At 38.0% G+C, this 24246-nt stretch overlaps 1 protein-coding gene across 1 annotated transcript; it reads left to right on the top strand.

Annotated features, from left to right (window-relative positions):
* The first annotated feature begins 1313 nt into the window (after nucleotides 1–1313).
* Nucleotides 1314–22578, top strand: basp1 (brain abundant, membrane attached signal protein 1). The gene is made up of 2 exons (XM_052129282.1): nucleotides 1314–1578; nucleotides 20403–22578. Exons 1-2 carry the CDS (start codon nucleotides 1329–1331, stop codon nucleotides 21005–21007), a joined length of 855 nt encoding a protein of 284 aa, XP_051985242.1. The 5' UTR covers nucleotides 1314–1328; the 3' UTR covers nucleotides 21008–22578.
* The last annotated feature ends 1668 nt before the right edge of the window (nucleotides 22579–24246 follow it).

Here is a 24246-nt window from a genome sequence, read left to right as displayed (position 1 = left end):
CTGTAGACCCCACGGCTATGGCCATCTCTGGACCCCCTGTGCAGTTTTTTAGAGACTATTTTGACTGTTTAGAATTGATTTGTTGTTCTATTCTTCCATCAACTTTGAAATAAAAAAAAGAAAGTGCAATGTGTATATATATATCGTGATAAATATCGATATCGAACAATATGAAAAAGATTATCGTGATAACAATTTTGGCCATATCGCCCAGCCCAAATACCAATTGTCTTCAAATCCAAATCCACAAACTAATAACCTCAAAACTCCTGCAAATCCATACACATTTAAAAACTTAATATTGGATTAAAGTAGTCAAAATATTACACAAGTAATACTGCACAGGAATTACATACTGTAAGTGGCACACACCTGGCTTTTTGCAGACTGTCTTCGTGAATTTCCGGATGAGACTGCCATCTGGTGGTCTTGTCTATTATATGAATGACACGCATGTATGTGCACGGCTTTAAAGGAATAGTCACCCAAATATGAAAACTCTCTCCTCATTTACTCATCCTCATGCCATCCAATACGTGTATACCTTTCTTTCTTCTGCAGAACAGAAACACAGATTTTTAGAAGAATATAACAGCTCTGTAGGTCCATACAAGTAAATGGTGATCAGAACTTTGTGGCTCCAAATATCTCATAAAGGAAACATAGAAGTAATCAATAAGACTCTAGTGGTTAAATCCATATCTTCAGAAGCGATATAATATGTGTGGGTGAGTAACAGATCAAAATGTAAGTCCTTTTTTTTACTCCAAATATCCACTTTCACTTTTAAATCTGAAAGTCACATGTGGTGCCTGTTTAGTTTTACTTTAACATCTGAAATTTAAAATTAATGTGGAAGTTTAGAGTAATATTGTTCTGTTTCTCAACCACACCTATTCTATTACTTTTTAAGAAATGTATTGAAACACTGGAGTCATATGAATTACTTCTATGTTTCCTTTATTAGATTTTTGGAGCTAGGTCTGATCATCATCTTTTGTGTTCTGCAGAAGAAAGAAAGTCAATCACATCTGGGATGGCATGAGGGTGAGTAAATGATGAGGGATTTTTTTTTTTTTTTTTTTTGTGAACTATCAAAAAACCTCACGTTTTATTTTTTGTACGCTGCAGTATAGACTAATTTCGCCAGGGGGCGCGCCAAGACAAATGTTGGATTTATAAGCGCTCCATAAGGACTATGATGCGCGTTCTCAGGTGTGAACTCTATACTAGCTTGAATTAATTGAGAATTTAGCATTCTGAATTCATCCCACATTTGACCAGCATTGGAACTATCACACTACACAGTGAACTGTTTTTCATGAAATATGATAATAAATGAATGTTGCGTGAACTGTATAAATAGTGTGGCGCGCAGCCGTGTGTCGTCTTGGCTCTCAGCGCGTCGCGCGCCCCCCGCCCCCAAACCGAATACGAGAGTGCGCGCGAGAAATGCACCGCGAGACATACACCAAACATCCCCAATAAATCCCACCGACGCCACGCGCACGGGAAAAAGGGCACTGAAGAAACAGCAGACGTTTGAGAAAGGAGCGACAGGAAAGGCGACCGCCGACGGTAGGAGGCTTTCATTCTTTCAGTAGATGTTATTGTTTGCTAAGGAATTTAATCTAGTTGGAGCGTCTGTGAGAAATAATCAGTGCCTTCATCTCCATTTGGAGAGCCGGAGCGCACTTAGGTAAAACCGGGGTGATCTCCAAATCAGTGCACGGTTTAGCAAATCGAAAAGAGTAATAAAGCGGTGAATAGAGGAATGATGGGCTATTCTTTTAAATACTTTGGTTTTCGATGTGCACATTAAGATTTAAAAGTGCCACAGAATTCACGCTTCTTAACTGAGAGTGGAGAGGGGCGTGTTCTGAGCAGACAAGCGCTGTCTCTGAGCGTGCATCCGTCGCCGTCTCATCTCTGTTCAGTATTTTTATTTTTTATTTTCAAATATGTAAAAACAATTGCTCAACAAATGAGTTGCTGGATATAATTCCCAATGAGTAAAACGCGCGTTCTGTAGCGTACATTGATAAGTTAGTGGCTTTTCAAAGAACACTTAATTTTATATGGAATGATAATGTTTTTTGTTGTTCTTGTTGTTGTTTTTTTTTATGATGCTTAAAGAGTATTTTTTTTTATTGTTAACAAAGTCGTGGATTGATGTTCTCTATCATCCTTTGTCAGAGAGTAGATCTGGCACACATTTTGCAGCGCTGTGTAACTGGTGCACACGCGTGCGCGCGCACACACATTCACTGATACAACAGAACAGACGCTTATTAATAATATACACATGTCAAAAAACTTTTGACTTATCAAAACTGGTTCCTACAGACATTTGACCCTATGTGATGCTGTAATGTTTGCAAAAATACATATATGTTTCTATATTTACTTACTCTGTTGAATAACTTACACATGCAATGCGGACATGATCTAATATTTTTGTATGAATGGGTCTTTTCTGAGCATGTTTATTATTTATTTATTTTTTTGTAAATTTATTGTCTCGATCTACACGATAATTGCCAGATCCTTTGTCTCTGCAAAGCACATGCGCACTGCGCGTAGGGTGTGGATGGACTAAATGTTTATTTATTTATTTTTACCTCCTATATCTCACAAATTGGTTCCAAAGGTATAACTGAACAATTTACAGCCAGCATCTGTATTTATAATTTGAGTACAAGCGTACTATTGGTATAATTGTTTCCCGCTATTTTCATGCCGACTATTAAGCTAGTGAAGGAATCTGTTTGCCGCAGACTATGAACCGAGTGACCGGGCGCTCGCGCTCGCCTCCGGTATTCCAGAAACTGTGAGGGGGTAAATCGAGTGCACGTTCACAGTCGACGTAAATTCCTGACCCAAGAGCATCACCACGTCCAGACACCGCATGCTGAAACCAGACAGTGTAATATAGCATTTGATCAAGTGTCTTTTGAACCCTTTTCGGATAAGACTAACAGCTGATTATATTAGTTTAGTTTGAGAAAAGGAGCGCGCGGTAACGATCCTCACGTTCACGCGACCCAATAAAAAAATCGCAACTTCAACCCCACGCGCTTGAACCTGTACACATCAAACCAACTCAGGATTGGGTGCTAATTTTACTTAAAATTTCTGAGATGACCGTTCAGGTTCATACGTTCAATTTTCCAATAAGGACGACTTATATCTACATGAGCACAGGGTATTTTGCTTTACTTTTGAAAAACGTAAGATTCCTTCTGAAATAAAACCGAACAAAAGGTGCGATCACCTGTTAAATATAGACATAATTTGACTCTGTTGAAATGTTTAAAAAATATTTCAAGAAATAAACAAATGGAAACAATGGAAATAGGTTATCTATTATTTGTGCATTGGAACTAAATACATATTCAGTATTAAGGTAAGGCAAAAAAAAAAAAAAGGTGCACCAAAACTCTCTATGTGCAGCTCTGTACCTTTGGTATAAGTATTCATGAGTTGAAAGAGCAGATTGCTAGATTAAATGCATTTGTATTAATTCAGATTTGTTGTATTAGGTCATCCTCAAAAACAAGAAATTAGGTGATTCACACTTGAGCTCAGGTGTAAGTGTGTGGTGCAAACAGTCACAGTTTCTGTTCTGTGTGACATGAAGCCACCCAGAAGGAAGTAGTGAGAGTGAGAAAAATCTGGAATGTCTCTTGGGTAGGCTACTTTGTGATTGTAGATGTGTTTGTGTGTGACAGAGAGTACATGAGATTTACACTCTGAATCAGTACACATTAGTTTTGTTGAAGAATGGATGTTTTTTCCCCCACTAAAGGCACATCAACCAATTACGAATCAGAAATGCTGAAGATTCATAGTGTGCTGAATTTGGTCATGAGTGTTGAAATAGTTATTTTATTTAATTACTTCCAAATGCAAGAAGATAAATCACACAACCTCTCAGACTATTTCATAAAGACAGTTTTCTTTATTAAACAACATCCGATTAAAAAGTCCAGGCTGCAATACAAATACTGCTCTCTCCCAGCCAATCTCACATTCGCTTATTTCTCCCAATTAGAGACAGCATTAAACACATCACAGTGCCATAAAAAAAAACTAAAACAAAAAATGGTGGTGGGGAGGGGTTGTGACATCACAAAACTCATGAATATTAATTAGGCTATGCACAGATCATTTCAAATGATCTTTTACTGTTTTGATAAATAGTAATTCTTGATGAATAATTCAAACACTCCAATAAATATTTTACATAATTTGATAACTTTATCTCTATATCTACTGTTAAATGTTAACTATTGGTTCAGGGATTTTGTTAGTCTGTGGATAAATACATGGATTACTGGTACAACTTAATCGTTGTACCAGTAGTCGTTTTTCACTTCAGCACCAAAATGCAAAAGTTGGTGTGGGCGGGCATCATTGTCGGAGGTGCGTGAATACAGAAATGGAGGAGAGTGGATACAGTGACACCCTGGACAGAGACGTGCAGCTGTCAGTGGGGCCAACCCCTAGCCCCTGTTGTGAACAACATACAAACCAATCGCTGGGTACCGTATGAAAGAAAGGCAGCATCAGCCGGAAAGCTTCCTTGTGGCTTTCACCACCCGATTGTCATAATAATCTTTTCCTCATAGATACCTCAGCCAAACAACGACAGTATTCATGCCACTGAGTCTGGTGATCCGCCATTTCCACTAGTGTCTCTAACCATCTATTGGACGTGGCGTGTCCCTGGGTCCCCAACCAGGAAGACAAACATAACCTATCATAACTAAAGTCTTCATTATAGCCTTTATTTCTCTTTGCCAGGTCATTTTTTTTACCACCACAAAACTTACGGTAATCAGTTGGCGGATGATTGTAGAGTGTGCGGCGTGGTAAACGGTGGTTAGGCATTTGAAGTTCATGACCTAACCATCTATGTCTGTGCATCTTGATGGCTTGTGAGAGTGAACTACATTGATTCTCTGAGAATCAATGAGAATCATAAACTTACCGATTATGTAAATGTGTAGAGACAAAAAATGGACATTACACACTTAACAACTGAGGATCACTCTGGCTGTCAAGTCGATCCGATCACAAACTCACATGGAAACACACACCCCCTTCTAAGAGACGTGTGACAGATGTAAACAAATGTGGACGTATGGGAGTGCTGCTGTTGATGCGGCTGGTACTATGTTCTGAGTCCAAAAATAAACTGTCCGAGCGCATTTGGGTGCAGTCTTGGGTGGAGAGCGGAGAATGTGACGCGAGTTGAAAGTGAGTGGTGTTAAATGTTTTCTTCACTTTTAGCGCATGTTTACCATCTCCATTTCTTCATGGTCCAGTGTTGTGGCCACACGCTGTTGATTTTCATTGGCTGCTCACCGTATGACTTCATAATTTAGTCATGGAGCATCATACACTACAATTTTCTCTCTACAATCCGCTCTAAAATATCAAATATTTTTATATCCTCCGACTAAATAGAATAATTTCACTATCTGTCCATTTTGGTGAAATTTTTTGACTTCAGAGTAACTGAATCATCTTCGTCCTATGTCAGCCTGCCCTGACCTTGTACGTGCTAAAACCATTAATCTTACAACACTGTTCTCACACATAGCATCAGAACTAAAATATACCAATCATTTCGAACTGAGCATGTTCACACATCACCTCTAAACTGAAGATTTCCGGTAATCTTCTGGAAACAGCTGTATGTGTGAAAGCGATTAGTTGATTGGTCTCGTGGTGAAGTTTTCACTTGAAGTACATGGAGTTCCCAATTCGAATCCACGTAACTATAACTTTTTATTTTAATAAACCAAGATTACGTCAATCGGGACACATTTGTTTGCATGTTGCTCTGTGTTTAACTGGACAAGAGCGTGAGCTACAGAACAGTGCAGTGAGTAGAGTGTGCAAGGGAGAACATCTCCGCTGTCACCTGTCACTTAACGTTACTTATAACAGCCAAAACAAGCATTCATAAAAACATTCAAAATAACACATTCCAGCGACAGAACGCCACTTACTATAACACACATGAACCATATGGAAGCTCAAGCTAAAAACTGGCGTTTTTCTTCTGCATTAGACACTTACCTGATGATAGCTATTTCAGAAAGTGGTAGGGACATGTACAACCCATTCTACCCTTAAATGATGCATATGAATTTGGTGCATCAGGTGCTTCTCATGAAAAATCTGAAATTTCTGGGAATTTTTAAATTCTCTAAGCCCCAAAATACTTGATCAACTAGGAATTACTCTTTTTAAGTGTAATCTATATAAAATACATAAAAACATATAAACACTTATAAACATATCTGTATCCAGTTATCAAAAACTGGAAGAGTCATGGAAATGAATTGGTCCAAAGGTGTGGGAACTGGATATTTTCATGACTGGATCAAAGTTTGTCACAGAAAAGAGTGCGATAGACAGGAAAGAGAGAGAGAGAGAGAGAGAGAGAGACAGGAAGGAAGCAGTGAGACAGGATGGCACTGACAGAGACAGAAAGGCAGCCCAGCCAAGCAGAGCTCTGTGTGTGTGTGTCTGAGAATGTTTGTTTAAAAAAGAAGATTATTCAAAGGGACAGGGAACTCAAGCACAACTGAAACAGTCCCGAATTAGAGATGCATACAAAATCAATGTTATTTTTGGACCTGTATGTGTATATATAAATATATACTAATGCGGGTAACTAAATTGGAATAATGTACTTTGCTGTTGATGAATAATGGATTTTGCTGTTTCGCAAGGAATTTGGTACTTTAATTCACCAAAGTGGCATTCAACTGATCACAAAGTATTGTCAGGACATTACTGATGTAAAAAAACAGCACTATCACTATTTGTAAAAAGTCATTTTGATAAAATCTAGACAGGCCCCATTTCCAGCAGCCATCACTCCGACACCTTATCCTTGATTAATCATGCTAAATTTCTAATTTAGTACTACAAATTCACTTGCCATTATATAACAGTTGAAAGCTATTTGGTTTGTTAAATGAAGCTTAAAGGTGCTATATTTAATATTTTGAATGTACTAAATCATAAAAGTTTGGCAGACGCTTTGGATAAAAGCGTCTGCCAAATGCATAAATGTAAATGTACTTTAAGGTGCATGAGAAGTGCCCAACAAGACAGCCACATCTATGGCAAAAGTTCTTCAGGAAGCGTGGAGTGAAATGCCACCTGAGTATCTGGACAAACTGACAGCTAGAATGCCTAGGATCTGCAAAGCTGTCATTGCTGCACGTGGAGGATTTTTTAATAAGAACCCTTTAAAGTAGTTTAAGAAGTTCAGATATTTTTTTTCAAATTGTAATAGTAATTTTTCACATTATTAATACAATACATTGTGATCAGTTGAATGCAGTTGAATAAATGTACCAATTTCTTTCCATAAGAGCAAAATCTGTATATTATTCCAAACTTTTGGCCAGCAGTGTGTAATATATATAAATCAAAGTCTACGTACCCATTCTGTCACACCGGAGTTAGCCACTAGAGATTAGTGGAGCATTCTTTTATTTATTTGATGCTTTCCCCAGGCAGCTTTAGTGTTGCTGGCAAAACTTGATAAGCTTTAGTGTCAGTCACTAGTCAGCTTCTGTACCATCATGCTTTGCGGTCTGTGTGCACTGTAGGGAAAGTGATTGGTGTGTTTATGCACTCGCTCTGAGAGGAGCTGCACAACTGAACCACTGAGCCAGTTATTGTTTCTCTGTTTAATTTTTCAAACCCAACAAATCCATGCTCTATATTTCTAGCACTTGCAGACTCCTTGTCTATGAATAATTATTTTTCTTTTTAATTGTCATTTTTCATTTTTTAAACGCCACTGAAAGTGACAAAAATGCCCCAGATTTTTTAAATAAGGGGGCAAATATAGGAGAATTATTCAGTAAATATTTTTTATCTGCTATCTAACATTTAATAAGAACACACCAGGCCAAGTTATGAGTTTACACAATGGCGTGATTATTTCAATATGTATAATTAAACAAAATCAATTCCAGGGAGGAAATATTTAATGAAAGATTTAATTTCTGACACTGGTGTCAATGCACAAGGTGCAGATTTGTCAGGGTAACTACATGATTATGTGTTAATTATGAATTGTTCCCAATGGGAAATCAGTCCCTCATAATTCTTGATTATAATATTGTGTGTGTCATCATGGAATCGCTCTCTGGGTTTCCATAGCAATGACCTGAAGGAACTGTAAGAATGAGCCAGAATGGCAGCTCTCCTATTGTTCCTACGGCAACAGCCAATCAAAGGCCAGACCCCCACTGAACCCACCTGTCTGTGACAGTCTCTTAGAGAGAGCTACACACACACACACACACACACACACACACACACACACACACACACACACACACACACACACACACACACATACACATACACACACACACACACACACACACACACACACATATATGTTGTGTTTCCATGTTTTATGGGGACTTTCCATAGACATAATGGTTTTTATACTGTACAAACTTTATATTCTATCCCCTAAACCTAACCCTACCCCTAAACCTAACCCTCACAGAAAACTTTCTGCATTTTTACATTTTCCAAAAACATAATTTAGTATGATTTATAAGCTGTTTTCCTCATGGGGACCGACAAAATGTCCCCATAAGGTGAAAAATGTCAGGTTTTACTATCCTTATGGGGACATTTGGTCCCCACAAAGTGATAAATACATGCTCACACACACACACACACACACACACACACACACAATTAATGCTGTTCGAGAATATTAGGCATGATAAACATGACAATAAGACGTAATTTATTGTTAGGGTTATTATGATGTGTAAGGTTCACTATGTATGTACTAGACAGTAAAGCACAGGGCAGAATAAAACACACAGAATTACAACACTGTCACTATAGGATACCATGCCAATACAAAACAACACTAAACAAACAAAAGTTCTTCCTTGGTCAAAGCCCAAAAAGGACTAATAGCTCATCCGCTGACCATCTGTGTTTGCTTTTTAAGAACTGAAATACATTTTATTTACTGGTGCCTTCTAAGGCAAGCAATACTATTAGCTCATACATAAGGCTTGTAAGTATTAAACCCTAACACTGTGTCCTAACTACATGCGACGCGACGCCGCGACACGCGATAAAAGGTATCTTTTCCATGTTAATCAGCGTTTTTGTCCTAACCAGACGGGACGGCAACACGCAAAGTTTCTAATTTAGAAACGGTTCCTATTTCTGCGACGTCGCGGTTGACAGATCCGCCCACACAGAGATCTCATTGGATGGAAGTTCTGCGTGTCATGAATATTTAATCATCAAACATGGATGACGAGGAACTGATTGTCGAAGTTCAAAGGCATTCAATTCTCTACGATAAATCCCACAAATTCCACAAAGACATCAGGAAAAAGGATTCCGTCTGGAGAAGTATAGCTGAAGCATTGAATACACATGGTAAGTTAAGTTTAGACTTTCATCTACAGCGAATGAATGAATGAATGTAGCATTTAGCTATAGTAGGCTACTAATGACGCATCAACCTGTGTAAAACAAATTCCGCTTTATTTTCTATGTAAAGTAGAGTGAATAGGCATGACGATTTGTGTCCCTGTATCCAGGGGTGTCATTCCAGACAATCTACTGAAATACAGGCAGGGTGGGGAGTCACAATGACAGTAGTCCGAGCTGTGCACACCATTTCCAATGCGAGTGCGGGCCAGCAGTGCGCTTTCACAGAGAGACTCCGCCCACACGCTGTTCTGAATGGCTGTGATTTTTGATTGACGTGTGGCGTCTCACAGTCGCGTCTAGTGTGGACAGACACACTTGCTGTCGCTGGAATTTTATCGCGTCGCGTGTAGTTAGGACACGGTGTAAGGATTAAACTTTGATGCGTAACCAATTCCTGCACTGTTTGTGTTACGGATGAATGATGCTACTCTCCTATTGTCAAGAGGTTTGCTGTTTTTTTTCAATCAGATTGAAGATTTTTGCCTGGTAGACAATAGAATTTAGAATATATATATTTATACACTTGTCAGCCACAGCATTAAAACCACCTTCCTAATATTGTGTATGTCCCCCTCATGCAGCCAAAACAGTGCCAACCCGTGTCTCAGAATAGCATTCTGTGATGCTATTCTCACCACAATTGTACAGAGAAGTTATCTGAGTTACTGTAGACTTTGTCAGTTTGAAACAGTCTGGCCATTCTCTGTTGACCTCTCTCATCAACAATGCATTTCCATCCACAGAACTGCCGCTCACTGGATGTTTTTTGTTTTTCACACCATTCTCTGTGCACTCTAGAGACTGTTATGCTTGAAAATCCCAGGAGATCAGCAGTTACAGAAATACTCAAACTAGCCCATCTGGCACCAACATCCAAATTTGGTCCAAATCACTGAGATCACATGGTTTCCCCATTCTGATGGTTGATGTGAACATTATCTGAAGCTCCTGACCCGTATCTGCATGATTTTATGCACTGCACTGCTGCCACATGATTGGCTGATTAGATAATCGCATGGATGATTATTGGTTCCAGATGGGCTGGTTTGAGTATTTCTGTTACTGCTGATCTTCTGGGAGTTCCCCCCACAACAGTCTTTCAAATTTAATCAGAATGGTGCCAAAAACAAAAAACATCCTGTGATCCAGTGAAAAACACCTTCTGTTGCTTGCAGGACAGACTATATAATCAAGGTCTCTAATGAACAATGCAGTTGCAGTTGTTTGGACAGCGAGCTTCCCCTGAGAATGCAAATATTAAACACTGTGTAGATTTGTGTCTCTCTTTTTTTCTGTAGACAACATTTCATAGTCTCTCATAACTATATCAGAGTCTTACAGATATAAAACATTGTAGATGCTTTTTAAGTCCTTCAAAGATGTGTTAAAAACTTGACATATTTGTATTAAACCTTATATGTTTGCCCTAAATTTATATATATATATATATATATATATATATATATATATATATATATATATATATATATATATATACACACACATAGTGTGTGTGTCCAGGTGAGTAATGGACTCACAATTCATTTTATCAAGGAGATCTGTCATTTGTAGGATTTATGGATGTTTGTACTTGAAGGACATATCATGAAACACACAGATCAAGGCAGCAGCTCAGAGATTGTGTAGGAACTGTGACAGTCATAAATGAATACACACTCACAAACACACTCAGTCACAGTGCATTTTACCATTAGTGAGCTGCTAAGCAGTCATCAAAATAATGTCACTACACTATTAAAGTAAGAATGTCAAGGCCTTGGTGTGTGCGTGTGTTTTTGTCTGCCTGTGGTGTTTATGTTCCCTCTCCGTTGTTTTCGTTAGAGCAATTTCCATCCTGAGCGATGGCTCTGTGTGTGTACGATGAAGGATTTTACCAGGTCAAAGTTTTCACAGTTCTCAAGACACTGTCTAAATGAGTTAGTAAACCATCCCAGCCGATGCTCTTGTAGAAACACACAAGGATCTCAATACTCATGTAAATCCAGAAGCAGCTCAATATTTTGCTGTGCCACTCACATAGTTTTCCATTCAATTACATTCATTTAGACCCAAATCGTCATCAAAGGATATACATTATTGACTTTAGCCTAAGCTAGAAGATACACGGTGTATTGGCAATTTTTCAGTAACAATTACGTTAAAGGGATAGTTCACCCAAAAAATGAAAATTCTTTCATTATTTATTCACCCTCATGATATACCAGGTGTGCATGATTTTCTTTCTTTACCAAAATGCAATAAAATTAGAAAAGTGTCTTAGTAGGTCCTTAAAATTCAAGTGGATGGTGATCCGATTTTTGAAACTCTAAAACATCCAGCATAAACTTAATTGAAACAACTCCAGCATTAAATTAATGTCTTCTTAAGTGATACCATCGCTTTTGGTGCAGAAAAGATCAATAATTAAGTACTTTTACTCTAAATTTTGGTGGGGTGGGGGGACTGAAGAGGATGTCCGTTCCGCCCCCGGCAAGAGGCTCCCCGTGTCGCCCATACCTAAAAAAAGCCACTGACTGTGGTTTACAAACTGCAGGGTGCAGCAACGATTAGCTAGGAGTGTGACAGAATCTCTGCTCAGTTCAATATTTTAATAGCCATCAATGCTAAAAAATACCAGCATTACCAAGATCTGACAAAATTCACTACCCATGTGCTGTTTGACTACAGCCTGTGTCTGCCTGTGCACTTGTGTCTTGTGATGAATGCAGTGCTTCTGCACAAGACTCCACTGTGTTTAATAAAAAATACCCCTCTTTAGCCGATATTAAAGTAAACACAACTATTAATGAATTAAGAGAGTGTAAACAGACAGGATTAAATCTGCGCAGTCTTTACGATATATTAAAGCAAACTAAGGCTGAAACGATTAGTTCATCGACAATGTCAACAATAAAAACATTGAAAAATATTTATCTTATTTAACATAACATGAGATCACATTAAACTCTAACGTTAACGTGAGAGCAGCACTGCATTTCTGACTGAGGAGAGGAAGAATTACACAGCTCACAGTCCAGATGTACTCTAAAATTTCCAAACAGCTTCTGGTAATTTAGATCGCAAAATATGAGGGAATTATAATGCAAAAATACAAAATAAGTAAATACAGAAGCAGATCTCGTTGTGGAATAAGTGGAGCCGGACCTGCCGCTCTGTTGAAGCAAAACTTGCTGTCGAGTGTCTACATCTTAAATGCAGTTTTATTTAATGCGTTATAGCTTTTCAAATAATAAGGAAGCAGGTCATGTAAATAACTACAAACTCCGAAACTAGCATTTCTCTGTGCGGTCAGCACCTCTTCTATGAGTTGTGCAACTGTCCCGAACTAAGGCGGAGAAATTGAAATTGCACCTAGCTGGGGGATGCTTGTCCCTCGAGCGCGCACACTCGCTGCAGCTAGATTATAACGTGATGGCTCATGAATTATTGATTCATAATATATGTCACTGTGCATTTCTTATCATGAAGAAAATTGGCAATATGCAGTTTTATTAATAAGAGGGAGTTTTTTAGTGAGTTAAATATGTATTGAAGTGAACAGAGAGGTGAGAGAGGGTAGTCCTTGCCCCATTATACATAATAGTCGAATAATCGTTCAAATAATAGTCGATTATCAAAATAATTGTTATTTGCAGCCCTAAAGCAAATAAAGTCGTTAGTGTATTAGCAGACTATATAAGCAGATAAGCTGTTTTTATATAGGCATTCAGGTATTCTTCATCAAATCAGTATTAATGTATATCTAATAATCACACAGTTACAGATTAATAATCACAAAGACAGATTTAAAGAGGCGAAGTACAAGTTTAGCAAGGCGGTGAAAGAGGCTAAACGTCAGTAAAAAACGTTGAGTATTTCTGTTACTGCTGATCTCCTGGGATTTTCACACACAACGATTTCTAGAATTTAATCAGAAAGGTGCCAAAAACAGAAAACATCCAGTGAGCTGCAGTTCTGGGGACGGAAACGCCTTGTTGATGAGAGAGGTCAACAGAGAATGGCCAGACTGGTTCGTACGGACAAATTCTATGGTAACTCAGATATCCGCTCTGTAAAATTTTGGTGAGAAGTATAGCATCTCAGAATGCTATTCTGAGATACAGGTTGGACATGAGGGGGACCTACACAATATTAGGCAGGTGGATTGAATGTTGTGGCTGATCAGTGTATATCTACATTTTTAAGATATGAATAGGTTTACTTGTTGCACTTGTTTTAGTCTCTTCATTAATATTTCTCAACACAACTTTGGTGCCCAGCTACGACTCAGGAGGAGGCTGCTTAAAATTCTGTAGTGTCAAGGAGCGCAACTCTCATAGTTTTCCATTAAATTCGACCCAAATCATTATCAAAGGATATAGATTAACCCTAGCCCTCACTGGGTGAAATATTGTGTAGATTTATTTTACCTATATCGCCTCAACGAAATGTATTTTTAGTTACAAGTATGTCTTTTTGTGCTTTGACAGCTTAAATGAAACCTTTTCAAGGCTTGTTAATTTTTGAAGAAGTACAAAGACCTTTGTAACTTTTGTTTGTATGGTGACGACATTCACAAATTTGGACTGCCACATGCACCGCATCGACATGTTCTTCAGTGTTAAATATGGTAAGTGCTATATCACTCCCTTGTGGTCTTTTATGCCAGACTACATTAAACGAAAGGCCAACTGACAGAGAATTGGAAAGCACACAAATTAGGCTTCTAATTTCAATGTCAGATTATGTTAATAATATATTGATGCCTCAAGAATGTATTGTGAAAATAACATGATGATCAATAGTCAACAGATCAATATTTTATGACAGTCTAAACAGAAATAGATCTTTAAAATAACAATTGCAAATTGAACTTTTTACAGTGTATCTTAAAAGGCAGCATAATTAAGATACCAACATTGTAGAACAGCTTTTGTGTCACGAGTGCACCTACGATGCTTTGAAATGATGTCTCTATAGGCAGCTCACTAGGATTTGGAACAGAGCATATGTTTTATTGTATTAAGTGTTCAATTAAGAACCTTGAAAAGACTAGTTTCCCTCTCTCTTTGTCTCTCTCTCTCATTTATGTTCCTGAAGTAGTAGATGATTATGTTTTTTATCACACTCTCACAAGGAATGAGAGGCACATGCATACACATTCAAGGTCCATTTTCTCCACAACAAAAATATGAAGAATCAAGGCACACTCTTGCTATACTAGGTTCATATAATATTTTCGTCTTCAGAATAATAACTAAGATGTTTTCCAGTTACTGTACTAGAGCTGTCCTGGGCTGCCTCTCCCAAAAGCACTGCAAATTTAAGTTGATCGTAGAGACTATTGGCGCCTATGATCTACTTGGGATTATACGATGCTTTTGGGAAACGCAGCCCCAGAATAACTGGTATCTGAGGAATTTCACTCAAGCTAATTTTTTAATCTAAGGTTTTTCTGTAACTGAATAAAGTTTTAAATTCTCTCAACAATGATCACTATGTACTCACAAAAAACCCTAGATAGATAGATAGATAGATAGTGTTTTGTTTGAGTTTATCTCTGGGGTTATGAACGTGTGTGTGTGTGTGTGTGTGTGTGTCATACACTTCCCATTCTCTTCACCTTTCCTCCTCATCCACTCATGGGTAGGGATGGGCATACTGACTCTTTTTATACTGATATTTATCAAGATGACAAATAGTCATGTAAAATCCTTGATCCTTTGCAGTTTAGGTCTATAAATGTACAAGAAAAAATAATGGCTTTTAAACATAATATTAAATGGATAATATTACCCATTTTAAACCCAGAAATCTCAATAATATATATACATCAGTTTAAGAGAGGTATTTTTTATCGATATCAGCAATATTGGCCTATTTGGTATGAAAGAAAATAAGTGGCATCAAAGTCCCTTTCAAAGTAAGTCATTCCACTATCAGCCATCTTGGAAATACTCCTGGGCAGACATCTTCTATGGAGACAAGTGATATACTGTACAAGTATAGTTCTTATATACTTGAATGGGGAAAGAATAAAATCTCCAAAATGGTTAATCAAGATTACAATCAAATAATAATTTTTCAAATCAGCAGTAAAATCTAACAACAATAGTATTGCAAATTGTGCGTTAGCTCAGATCATGCAAATATATATATATATATTTGCAGGCTGTTTCAGCCAGTGTGCATGCATCTTCTCAAGTTAACCAGGACGGGCAATGTCCTGATCTCAAAGGTGACTGGCTCTTTTAACTGTAAAACAGGACTTCCTTTTCTACACCCGACATATTGGGCATTCCAGTTTCTCACATTCATTGCAATACAAGTGGTCTGCACATCTAAACTGTCTCTGGTGATATCGCCTATCCCTACTCATGGGGTCTGACAGACCCATTCCTCCCACAAACATCTCTGGGATGGAAGCTCAGTGCCTCCTGCTTACCTGGAGCTAAAAGCAATTGCATTCTACACACATCCAACGTACAATCACACACATTCATACAGAAGCAGTGAAATGGAAGCCCAGTGTGGGAAGAAGAATGGATATAATTTATGTATAAATAGAAGTAACTCATCTTGTACTCACTCAATGTTTATGTTATCATACATGTACAGTATGTAGCATGTGTATTTAGGGTCCATTACATATAGAGTCATGTGCAAGTGTAAATGTGTTGCACTGTAAATACTCCATAGAAATAGGTGTGCAGTCAGAATGCAAGCCAATAAAATAATTCAAATATTGATTTATTGGCATCTAATAGTGATATACAGTATAGGGGCAGATCTGTGATAAACACAGTAAACATGTCAGAGGAGTATGTGTGTTATTCAGCCTTGATGTGAAAATCAATCCAGCTTCTCATTTTTAACAAGTTTCAGTTTGATGAATTGGTAACAATTTACTATAAGGTTCTATTTGCTAACATTAGTAAATGCATTAGATATCATGAACTAACAATGAACAATATATTTTTTAAAGTATTTACTAATGTTTGTTCTTGTTAATTGATCAAATTAAAGCTTTTAATACATTTACTAATGTTAACATCTACAATTTTGAATTTTAAAAATCTATCAGTAAATGTTTAAATGAATTTTCACATAGATTAATAAATGCTATAAAATTACTGTTGATTTGATAGTAAATGTTAACTGATGTATTTAACATTTGTTAATGAAAACAGCCTTATTATAAAGTGTTACTGGGGAATTTGTCATGTCAGGATTGCATACTGTAGAATAATATAATTGTTTTGTGATTCATACAGTAACAGAATTAAATTCTAACTGAATTGTAAAGATGTAATGTGCTAATAACTAAAGCAGTGGGTTGATGTATTTAATAAGTGTGTGTGATGTGTTTATTTAATGTATTTAAATTTGAAATGCTTTAAAAGTGTGTTTCCTCCCAGTATGCTTTGCTGTTGTTACAGAACAGTGATTGGGCCAGATCTTCTGCTCCAGTTCCTCACCCCCTGCCCCAAGCTGTGTGTGTGTGTGTGTGTGTGTGTGTGTGTGCTGTATATTGAGTTACATAAGCAATTTGGGATTCAAAGGCACACACATTTATATGGCTATACTGATGATACTGATATATATATATATATATATATATATATATATATATATACACACACACACACTACACACACACACACACACACACACACACACACACACATATACGTTCATAAGCTGTGATGTCAACTCTCTCTCTCTTGAAGCAGATGGACAGAGCAGCAGGGTGTTTTGGTTAACAGTGTGCTGCAAAGGTTGATGGCAGATTATAGTGATGATCTTGAGTCTCAATTCACTGTCCTACACTGTGTAATAGATCACAAACAGCTGAGCACTCGTTTACTGTTGAGCTCGCACAAATGCAGACTATATATCTATATAATTAAATCACAGCCTTTCATGGTTTGATAAGCATATTAAGCCATATGGCAAATTGCTTAGCCAGAAAGGGAAGCTGTTGTCCTACATCAAAACAAACTAAAAGTCCTTCTTGCGGCTTGCCATCAAAATAAAAGCTTTATTTAACCAGAAGCGTGAAATTGAAGAAATTGTGAAAGATATATATTGCTACTGTTAGGGTTAGGTAAGAGGCAATATCACACAAGCAAGAGTGCCACTGATATTTAATTAAAATTTAAAACATGGAATTCAGAAAAAATGAAATGGAAAACAGAATTTGGGAAAAAAATAAAATAGCTCCAAAATGCAGCTCTGTCATGCTGCTAAGCCTTCATGTTTTAACTCTGTCCTGGGACCTAGCCTCCACCATGCAGCTCTGTCCTAGAGACTAGCCTTCACCATGCAGCCCTGTCCTAGAGAGTAGCCTCCACCATGCAGGTCTGTCCTGGGGCTTAGCCTCCACAATGCAGCTCTGTCCTGGGGCCTAGCTTTCATGGTGCTGCTCCATTTGATCTAGTCTTACAGGTGCAACCCAGTTTTAACTGGTATCTGTCGCTGTTTACAACTGGTATCAAAAGGCATTTTAGGTGATTAGTTTGAATTGGGACAACAAAACGGGAATACAGACCACATTTACACCTAAAACATTATGAGATTTGTCCACTTCCATATTCGGAGGTGGTTGAAAATGTGTGTTACAACATTGGGCTCGTAGTATAAACACTCGTCCATTCCAATGCACTTGAACAGCAGTGAAGGACTGCCTACTCAGCTGTCAATCAACCAATATGCCAAAACAAGAGTTTAAACCTTGCAGCTTATATGTGGCTTTTAAAGGAAATAATCATCAGATTGGGAAAAAAACTAATACATGTACATGTATTAGAACTTCACAGTACCTGATTTCAACAAGCAGGGACATAGATAAGAAGCACACACATCTGAAGCTCAGTTCATACAGATACTCCACTAAAACCACTGAGAATTCTGCTCTGAACATCATGTTTGCGCAAGTATAATTAAGAGAATCAGCATGACAGTTTTTAGTGATTTATTTTTCATCTTTTACTATTTTGTGCTTTATTATTATGCTGTAACATGACATAGTGATTGATGTATGTCATCATAAAACAGAGACCTTCCCTTCAAATTCCAAACACAACTTGTCAAAAGAGACGCATATTATGGCCAGGTGTAAACGTTAATGTGTTTCACCTGTCCACTTGTGGTCGGAATGGTGGCTTGGAAACCCTCTGTCCTGGAAACTGTTCAACATCCATTAATTTATCTTCACCTTTAATTTTGAATTTGGTGATGGGGCTTTTGAATACTTTGTACACACACAGATGGTTTCTGAACAGACAGTTTACAAGCCATTTGAAGATCATATTTACTACCAATCAGCAGGTTTCGTAGACGTGAATATCTACTCCACTGTACAGATGAGATATCAGACACACACTGAAGTGTATTGTTTAATGCAGAAACAGCGTGCTGCTGTCTGCTAGACTCTCTGGAGATGGCACAGATAGTGTCTTTTTGTTCTCTTACACACATAGTGAGTCTCCATCTTTCTGTTGTCATACATGTGTCTGAAGCCTTCAATTCACTCATAACAGTATATGTGTTGACACACATGGTTGCTGAGCTCAGGAACGCCAGAAGATTGAGAGAGAGAGAGAGAGAGAGAGAGAGAGAGAGAGAGAGAGAGAGAGAGAGAGAGAGAGAGAGAGAGAGAGAGAGATAGATGTGTGTTTTGCACGGCTCCTTATTCAGAATGGGTCACATGACCACCCGGTTGCCTTGGTAACTGTGGTTATGAATTGCAGGTAGTTGGCCTGTACGACTCAGAGATGTTTCTCTAAATAACCCCCATGCATCTATCTGGCTAACTATCAGAGATGGAGTTTGATTACAGATTAATGATCTAGTTTCAATGTGTGTGATATGACAGAACTTTGAGTCTTGGAGATTGTGTTTTGCCTGCTGAGCTTTTATTAAAATCCCAGATTAGAACATATTAAAAGGTGTATTCAATTCTTTCTTTTTTTTTTTCTTCACTTTTTATCATAATTACATCTTGAAGGGGGGCTTTGTGTGGATGCGCTAAGCTTTTTTTAGTGCCCATTAAAAGCATAAAATTCCTTTTCTGCATTTGTCTTTCTGATTTTGCAAGACAAGTAGCGTTTGATAACCACAGATGGCATTAACATTTGCATTTAGTAATTTAGCAGATGAAAATTGTATTACTCAGAGGTTACTCTTTTATAGTTTATAGGAGACTTAATGGTGCTGTATGCAATCTTAGCCATTCTGGAAATTCCACCAGACCAGTCATTGAATTAGCCATACCTCCACTTTCCAAAACCCTGCACTCCATAGACACTTGCACACACACACAGACACACAGGCACTTATACGAGCATATACAGCCCTGTAAACACGCACAATGCTTGACATGCAGAAAGTGTCCTGATTGGCTGAACAAACGATCTGATTGCGGCCTGACCTTAATTTAGCAGTGTAAATTTAGCCATTTTTTATTTAAACTTTTTTATTATTTATTCTTTGTGTTAAATTACCCTGGCATTCATTTTAAACACTGTTTGAATGGGGTTTAAAATATTGGTGTTGAGAGATGGACAGTAAATTTGGCATCTTTCTCTCTTCTGATTGTTGTAATCCACAGCTCACAATGTTTTTCTCTTGTGGAAAGTCAGATTACCTGTACGTGTATCTCTCAGCAGCCGAATACATTTCATACGCTTTCCTTCTCGTACAAACCCAGAAATGTGAAAAGGGTCCATTGCAGATTTTAAAGAGATCTCATTTGGGATTTTTCTTTCCATGGGGAATATCTGAAATTTCACACCAGTGTTGATGATGGACCCTTTAAGACTTCATTCTGGATTGCATCAGTCGTTTTGGCCAGTGCTGATAATTTTGTTTCTCTTTTTCAGAGGTCAGAGGCAAAATGGGAGGGAAGTTAAGCAAAAAGAAGAAGGGATGCAATGTGAACAACGAGAAGGCAAAAGAGAAGGACGCCAAGACAGAGGGAGCGTCGGCGGAGGAGAGCGAAGCTCCAAAAGACAAGGAGGAAGCGCCCACCACCACAGAGACGACTAATGACACAGCAGCAGCCGGCAAAGAAGCCACGCCCGGTGCTGATAGTAATTCCACTACACCCAAGGAGGAGGAGAAAAGCTCTGCCCCTCCGAAAAAGGAGGAGCCTGCAGCTAATGCTAATGCTCCTAAAGCCTCTGAATCCAAGACCAGCGAGGCCGCCAAAGCTGAGCCCGCCAAGAGCCCCGATGCCCCACCTGATAAAGCGGAGGAAAAATCCACCTCCTCAGCTCCAGCAAATGAGAAAGAGCCTGCAAAAGACCCCACCCCTGCTGCAAAAGATCCCGCCCCTCCTGTAGCCACAGTGACGGAGAGCAAGGCTGACTCTGAGTCTAAAAAGACTGAGGCTCCGCCTACAAAGGAATCCACCCCTGCAGAGCCAATCACCACGGAGGCAAGCCCCGCCCCCAAAAAGGAGCAAGCAGTTGCTGTGCAGGATTAACAGCTGGAACAGTGAATGACAAGATTAATGATGGAATGAAAACAAATCTAATTAATAAAACTTGCCTGCCCATTTTCAATTATATCAGTAATTATAATATTGATAATGATGATAGAAGAAACAATAACAGTAATTATTATATCAGGCTGGACTTTGATCATCGTTTTGGCGATAAACATGATCATGGTGAATAAGACTGATGATAGTTATGATAAAAAAGATGATATTATCTTTAATATCCAATTGAACTTTGATACAAACCACCAGCCCCAAACGCTTTCTCTCTCTTTCTCTTCTTATCTTTCTTTCTACCTCCATTTAATAAGGGGTGGACTAAAAACATGGAATCTGTTCATTGTCCTACTCTGATTCTCACTTCCCTCCATTTGAGTGTGATGTGATGGCAGTGGGTGGGGTTAACATATATATGTGTATGTGTGTGTGTGTGTGTGTGTGTGTGTATGGTAGTAATATTAGTAATCCAGCATCCCTGGTACATACTTCATATTTCCTGTTTGCTGCTTTCTTGTTTGTTTGTGATTGGCATTGTGTCTTTGCTCAACCCCTGATTTTCTGATTTCCTTTGATTCTCTCTCTCTCTCTCTCTCTCTCTCTCTTAATCACATATCAATAGAAATAAAATCAGTGTACAGCACATTGATCATACATACTCACAGGGTCCAAAATTAACACTCGCCAAGTGCCAAATGAGAGTACAAATTAGCTTTTGCTAGTAAAAAAAAACTGAATGACTCTATAGTAAGGCTGATAAATCTACGAGAAACATAATAAATGCATGTTTCTTTATCAAAATGTAGGAATGATAATCTGACCCTTGTTGTTGATTTACGTCATGTAAGCAAATCAAATACATACAAAATGTCAACTAAAGGAAAGTGATAGTTTAAGTGTGTATGTGTGTGTGTAGGGATTGGGGAGTATGAAGTGAATGTGTGTGTGTTGTAAGAAGTCATGCATGGTATGAGCATGCATTTTGTGAAAGTTTTTGCGTGTTTGTGTGTGTGTTAATGGAGTTCTGGTCTTTCTGTACTTTGAAAGCAGCAGTTTTCATGATGTCAGAGAGAGATGGAAAAAGAGAGAGAGAGAGAGAGAGATAGATAGAGAGATAGAGAGTCCAGACCTCTAAACTCACCAAACAAGACACACTTCACACACTCACCACTCTCGTTGTGAGGGCTGTGTGTATCTGTGTGTGTAAGAATGTGTGTGTGTGTGTGTTTGCATGTCAGTGGTTGGCCCTATTGTTGTGTATTTTTGGTTGCTGTGGAGATAATGTTGCTACAGGTGATATATTTCATTTGAATTAACACGTGCTCTATCTCTTCTCTGTTTGTTTCTCTCTCATTCCTTTTCTCTATTCAAACCTTTTCCAAAACTCCCTGGTAAAGTAAAAAAAAATTAAATTAATAAAATGGAAGAACTGAGATATATGTACTTGTATACATGGAGCAACATAAATAAAATGAAAGAAACAGATTGAAAATCAGTTCACACGTCTTGATTTTATAAGTGTGTGTGTTTCAATGGATTAAAGAGAAAATCACAAAGCAGACATGGCATCAGTGTTTGAATCTATACTGAGCAACTTTGCCTTACAGGCTCCATATGGTTAGGATTAGAATGGGGTTAGGGCATCTGCTGCCTGCCAGGAACAAACCGTGGCCCCTCTGTACAATGGGCCTTCAAAACCCACATCTTGGCAGAAAAAAGTTGGCACGTCTAATTTTACCTGGCTGTGTCAAATCCCAACCATCTTTGCACTGCAAAAGCAGCACAGAAGCCACATCTGAAGCAGTATACTGTATTATCCACAAAAAGGTGTATTTGTACAAGGATGACAAAAATGTACTGTATATAAACCGGAATCACAGATCTGATCCAAAAATGTTGTGAGATGCCTTCATAGGCAGCATTTAAGGCAACTTTTGGGCAAATTCTTAGGAGCAATAAGAGCAATACAAATTATTTTGGGTGAAGTGTCCCTTTAAGATTTAAGTTTAAGCGCAGCACATCAGGGCAGTGTGTTCTTGTAAAGCATTTTAGAATTTAAAATCATTCACTGTAAAAGTTTTCAGGTAATATTAGTCTTAATTTTCAATCTGTTACAATACTGAATTCTCTTAATGAAAATTTATAGCTTGCTACTTTATTAGCTTGGATTGGTAAGGTTGGATTTCGATATCAGAAAAAAGAAACCGACAACTTAATTACCACATTTTTAGAGAGTTGTGCAAAACCTGACCTTAGTACACATTTAAGTGCTTTGGAGATGTCAGATCCTCTCTCTTTATATCTCTTTCTCTGTCTCTCTCTCTCTCTGGGTTGACTGGGTTCATGTATGACTGCCTTTGGGCCTTAGTAACGGTCGCCAAGCCAATGATCCCATAGCAACCGGTCACTTGGTTTTGCAAGACAGAAGGAAAGGACATAGACATAGACACAGACATACAGTACATCACATCTAATGTAACACAGTTCTGAATGAGAATATATAGGGTCATTTGCTTTAATATTTTAATGGTAGTTTCAGGTTTGTTTTTCTTTATCTCCACAAATTTGCAGTTTTTTTAGATAATGGTCTCAACACGATTTTCTGTTTGTGCCCTATCTGAGGTTATTTAACACCAAGGCCACATATACACTTATAAGTTTTTGATTGATTAATGTGGATGTGGCCTAAGTTATTATTTCAGACTAAGGACAGCAGCTCAGCTGTTTTCAAATTAGGGGCACCTTTACAGCCGAGCGAATTGCAGGCAATAATCAAATGTTTTGAAATCACTCATATTTAGCATTAGGAAGTCTGATTCATTTCAGTGGATCAGCTAATTGCAGATGGTTCATGTGAATTAATAATTTCAAAGTCAATTTTAAGTTATGAGGCATTTTTGCTCTGTTGAAACAAAATATTTTTTAAATGCTGGTGTTTATCATCTTTTTGACTAAGATATAAATTAGGATGTTTATAATTTTATTGAAAAGTATTGAAGGAATATTCAGAGTTCAACACAGCTTAAGCGAGACTTGTGTCTCTGCAGAACAAAATGGGTGTTTTCCAATCCGTGGGCATTTTCAAACCGCTTTACAAGATTTGTCTACTATATTGAGATTCCCAACTTTCATTGGATAGTTTAGAAATGCCCATCCTGGTATAAAAACATCCATTCATTACCACATTGAGATTCCCTAATTTAATCGGATAGTAGAAAAAAGCCCAT

Source organism: Xyrauchen texanus, chromosome 6 (assembly GCF_025860055.1).
Source record: "Xyrauchen texanus isolate HMW12.3.18 chromosome 6, RBS_HiC_50CHRs, whole genome shotgun sequence".
Taxonomy (NCBI): Eukaryota; Metazoa; Chordata; class Actinopteri; order Cypriniformes; family Catostomidae; genus Xyrauchen; species Xyrauchen texanus.
Note: the sequence above shows the minus strand (reverse complement) of the source record. Positions and strands in the feature narration are given on the sequence as shown.

What these genes read in the sequence shown, in the direction of transcription:
- basp1 (XM_052129282.1), top strand. Translation starts at nt 1,329, where the DNA reads ATGATAATAAATGAATGTTGCGTGAACTGTATAAATAGTGTGGCGCGC. An exon ending in AGGAAAGGCGACCGCCGACG is followed by an intron (nt 1,579 to 20,402) that starts GTAGGAGGCTTT and finishes TCTCTTTTTCAG; the next exon opens with AGGTCAGAGGCAAAATGGGA.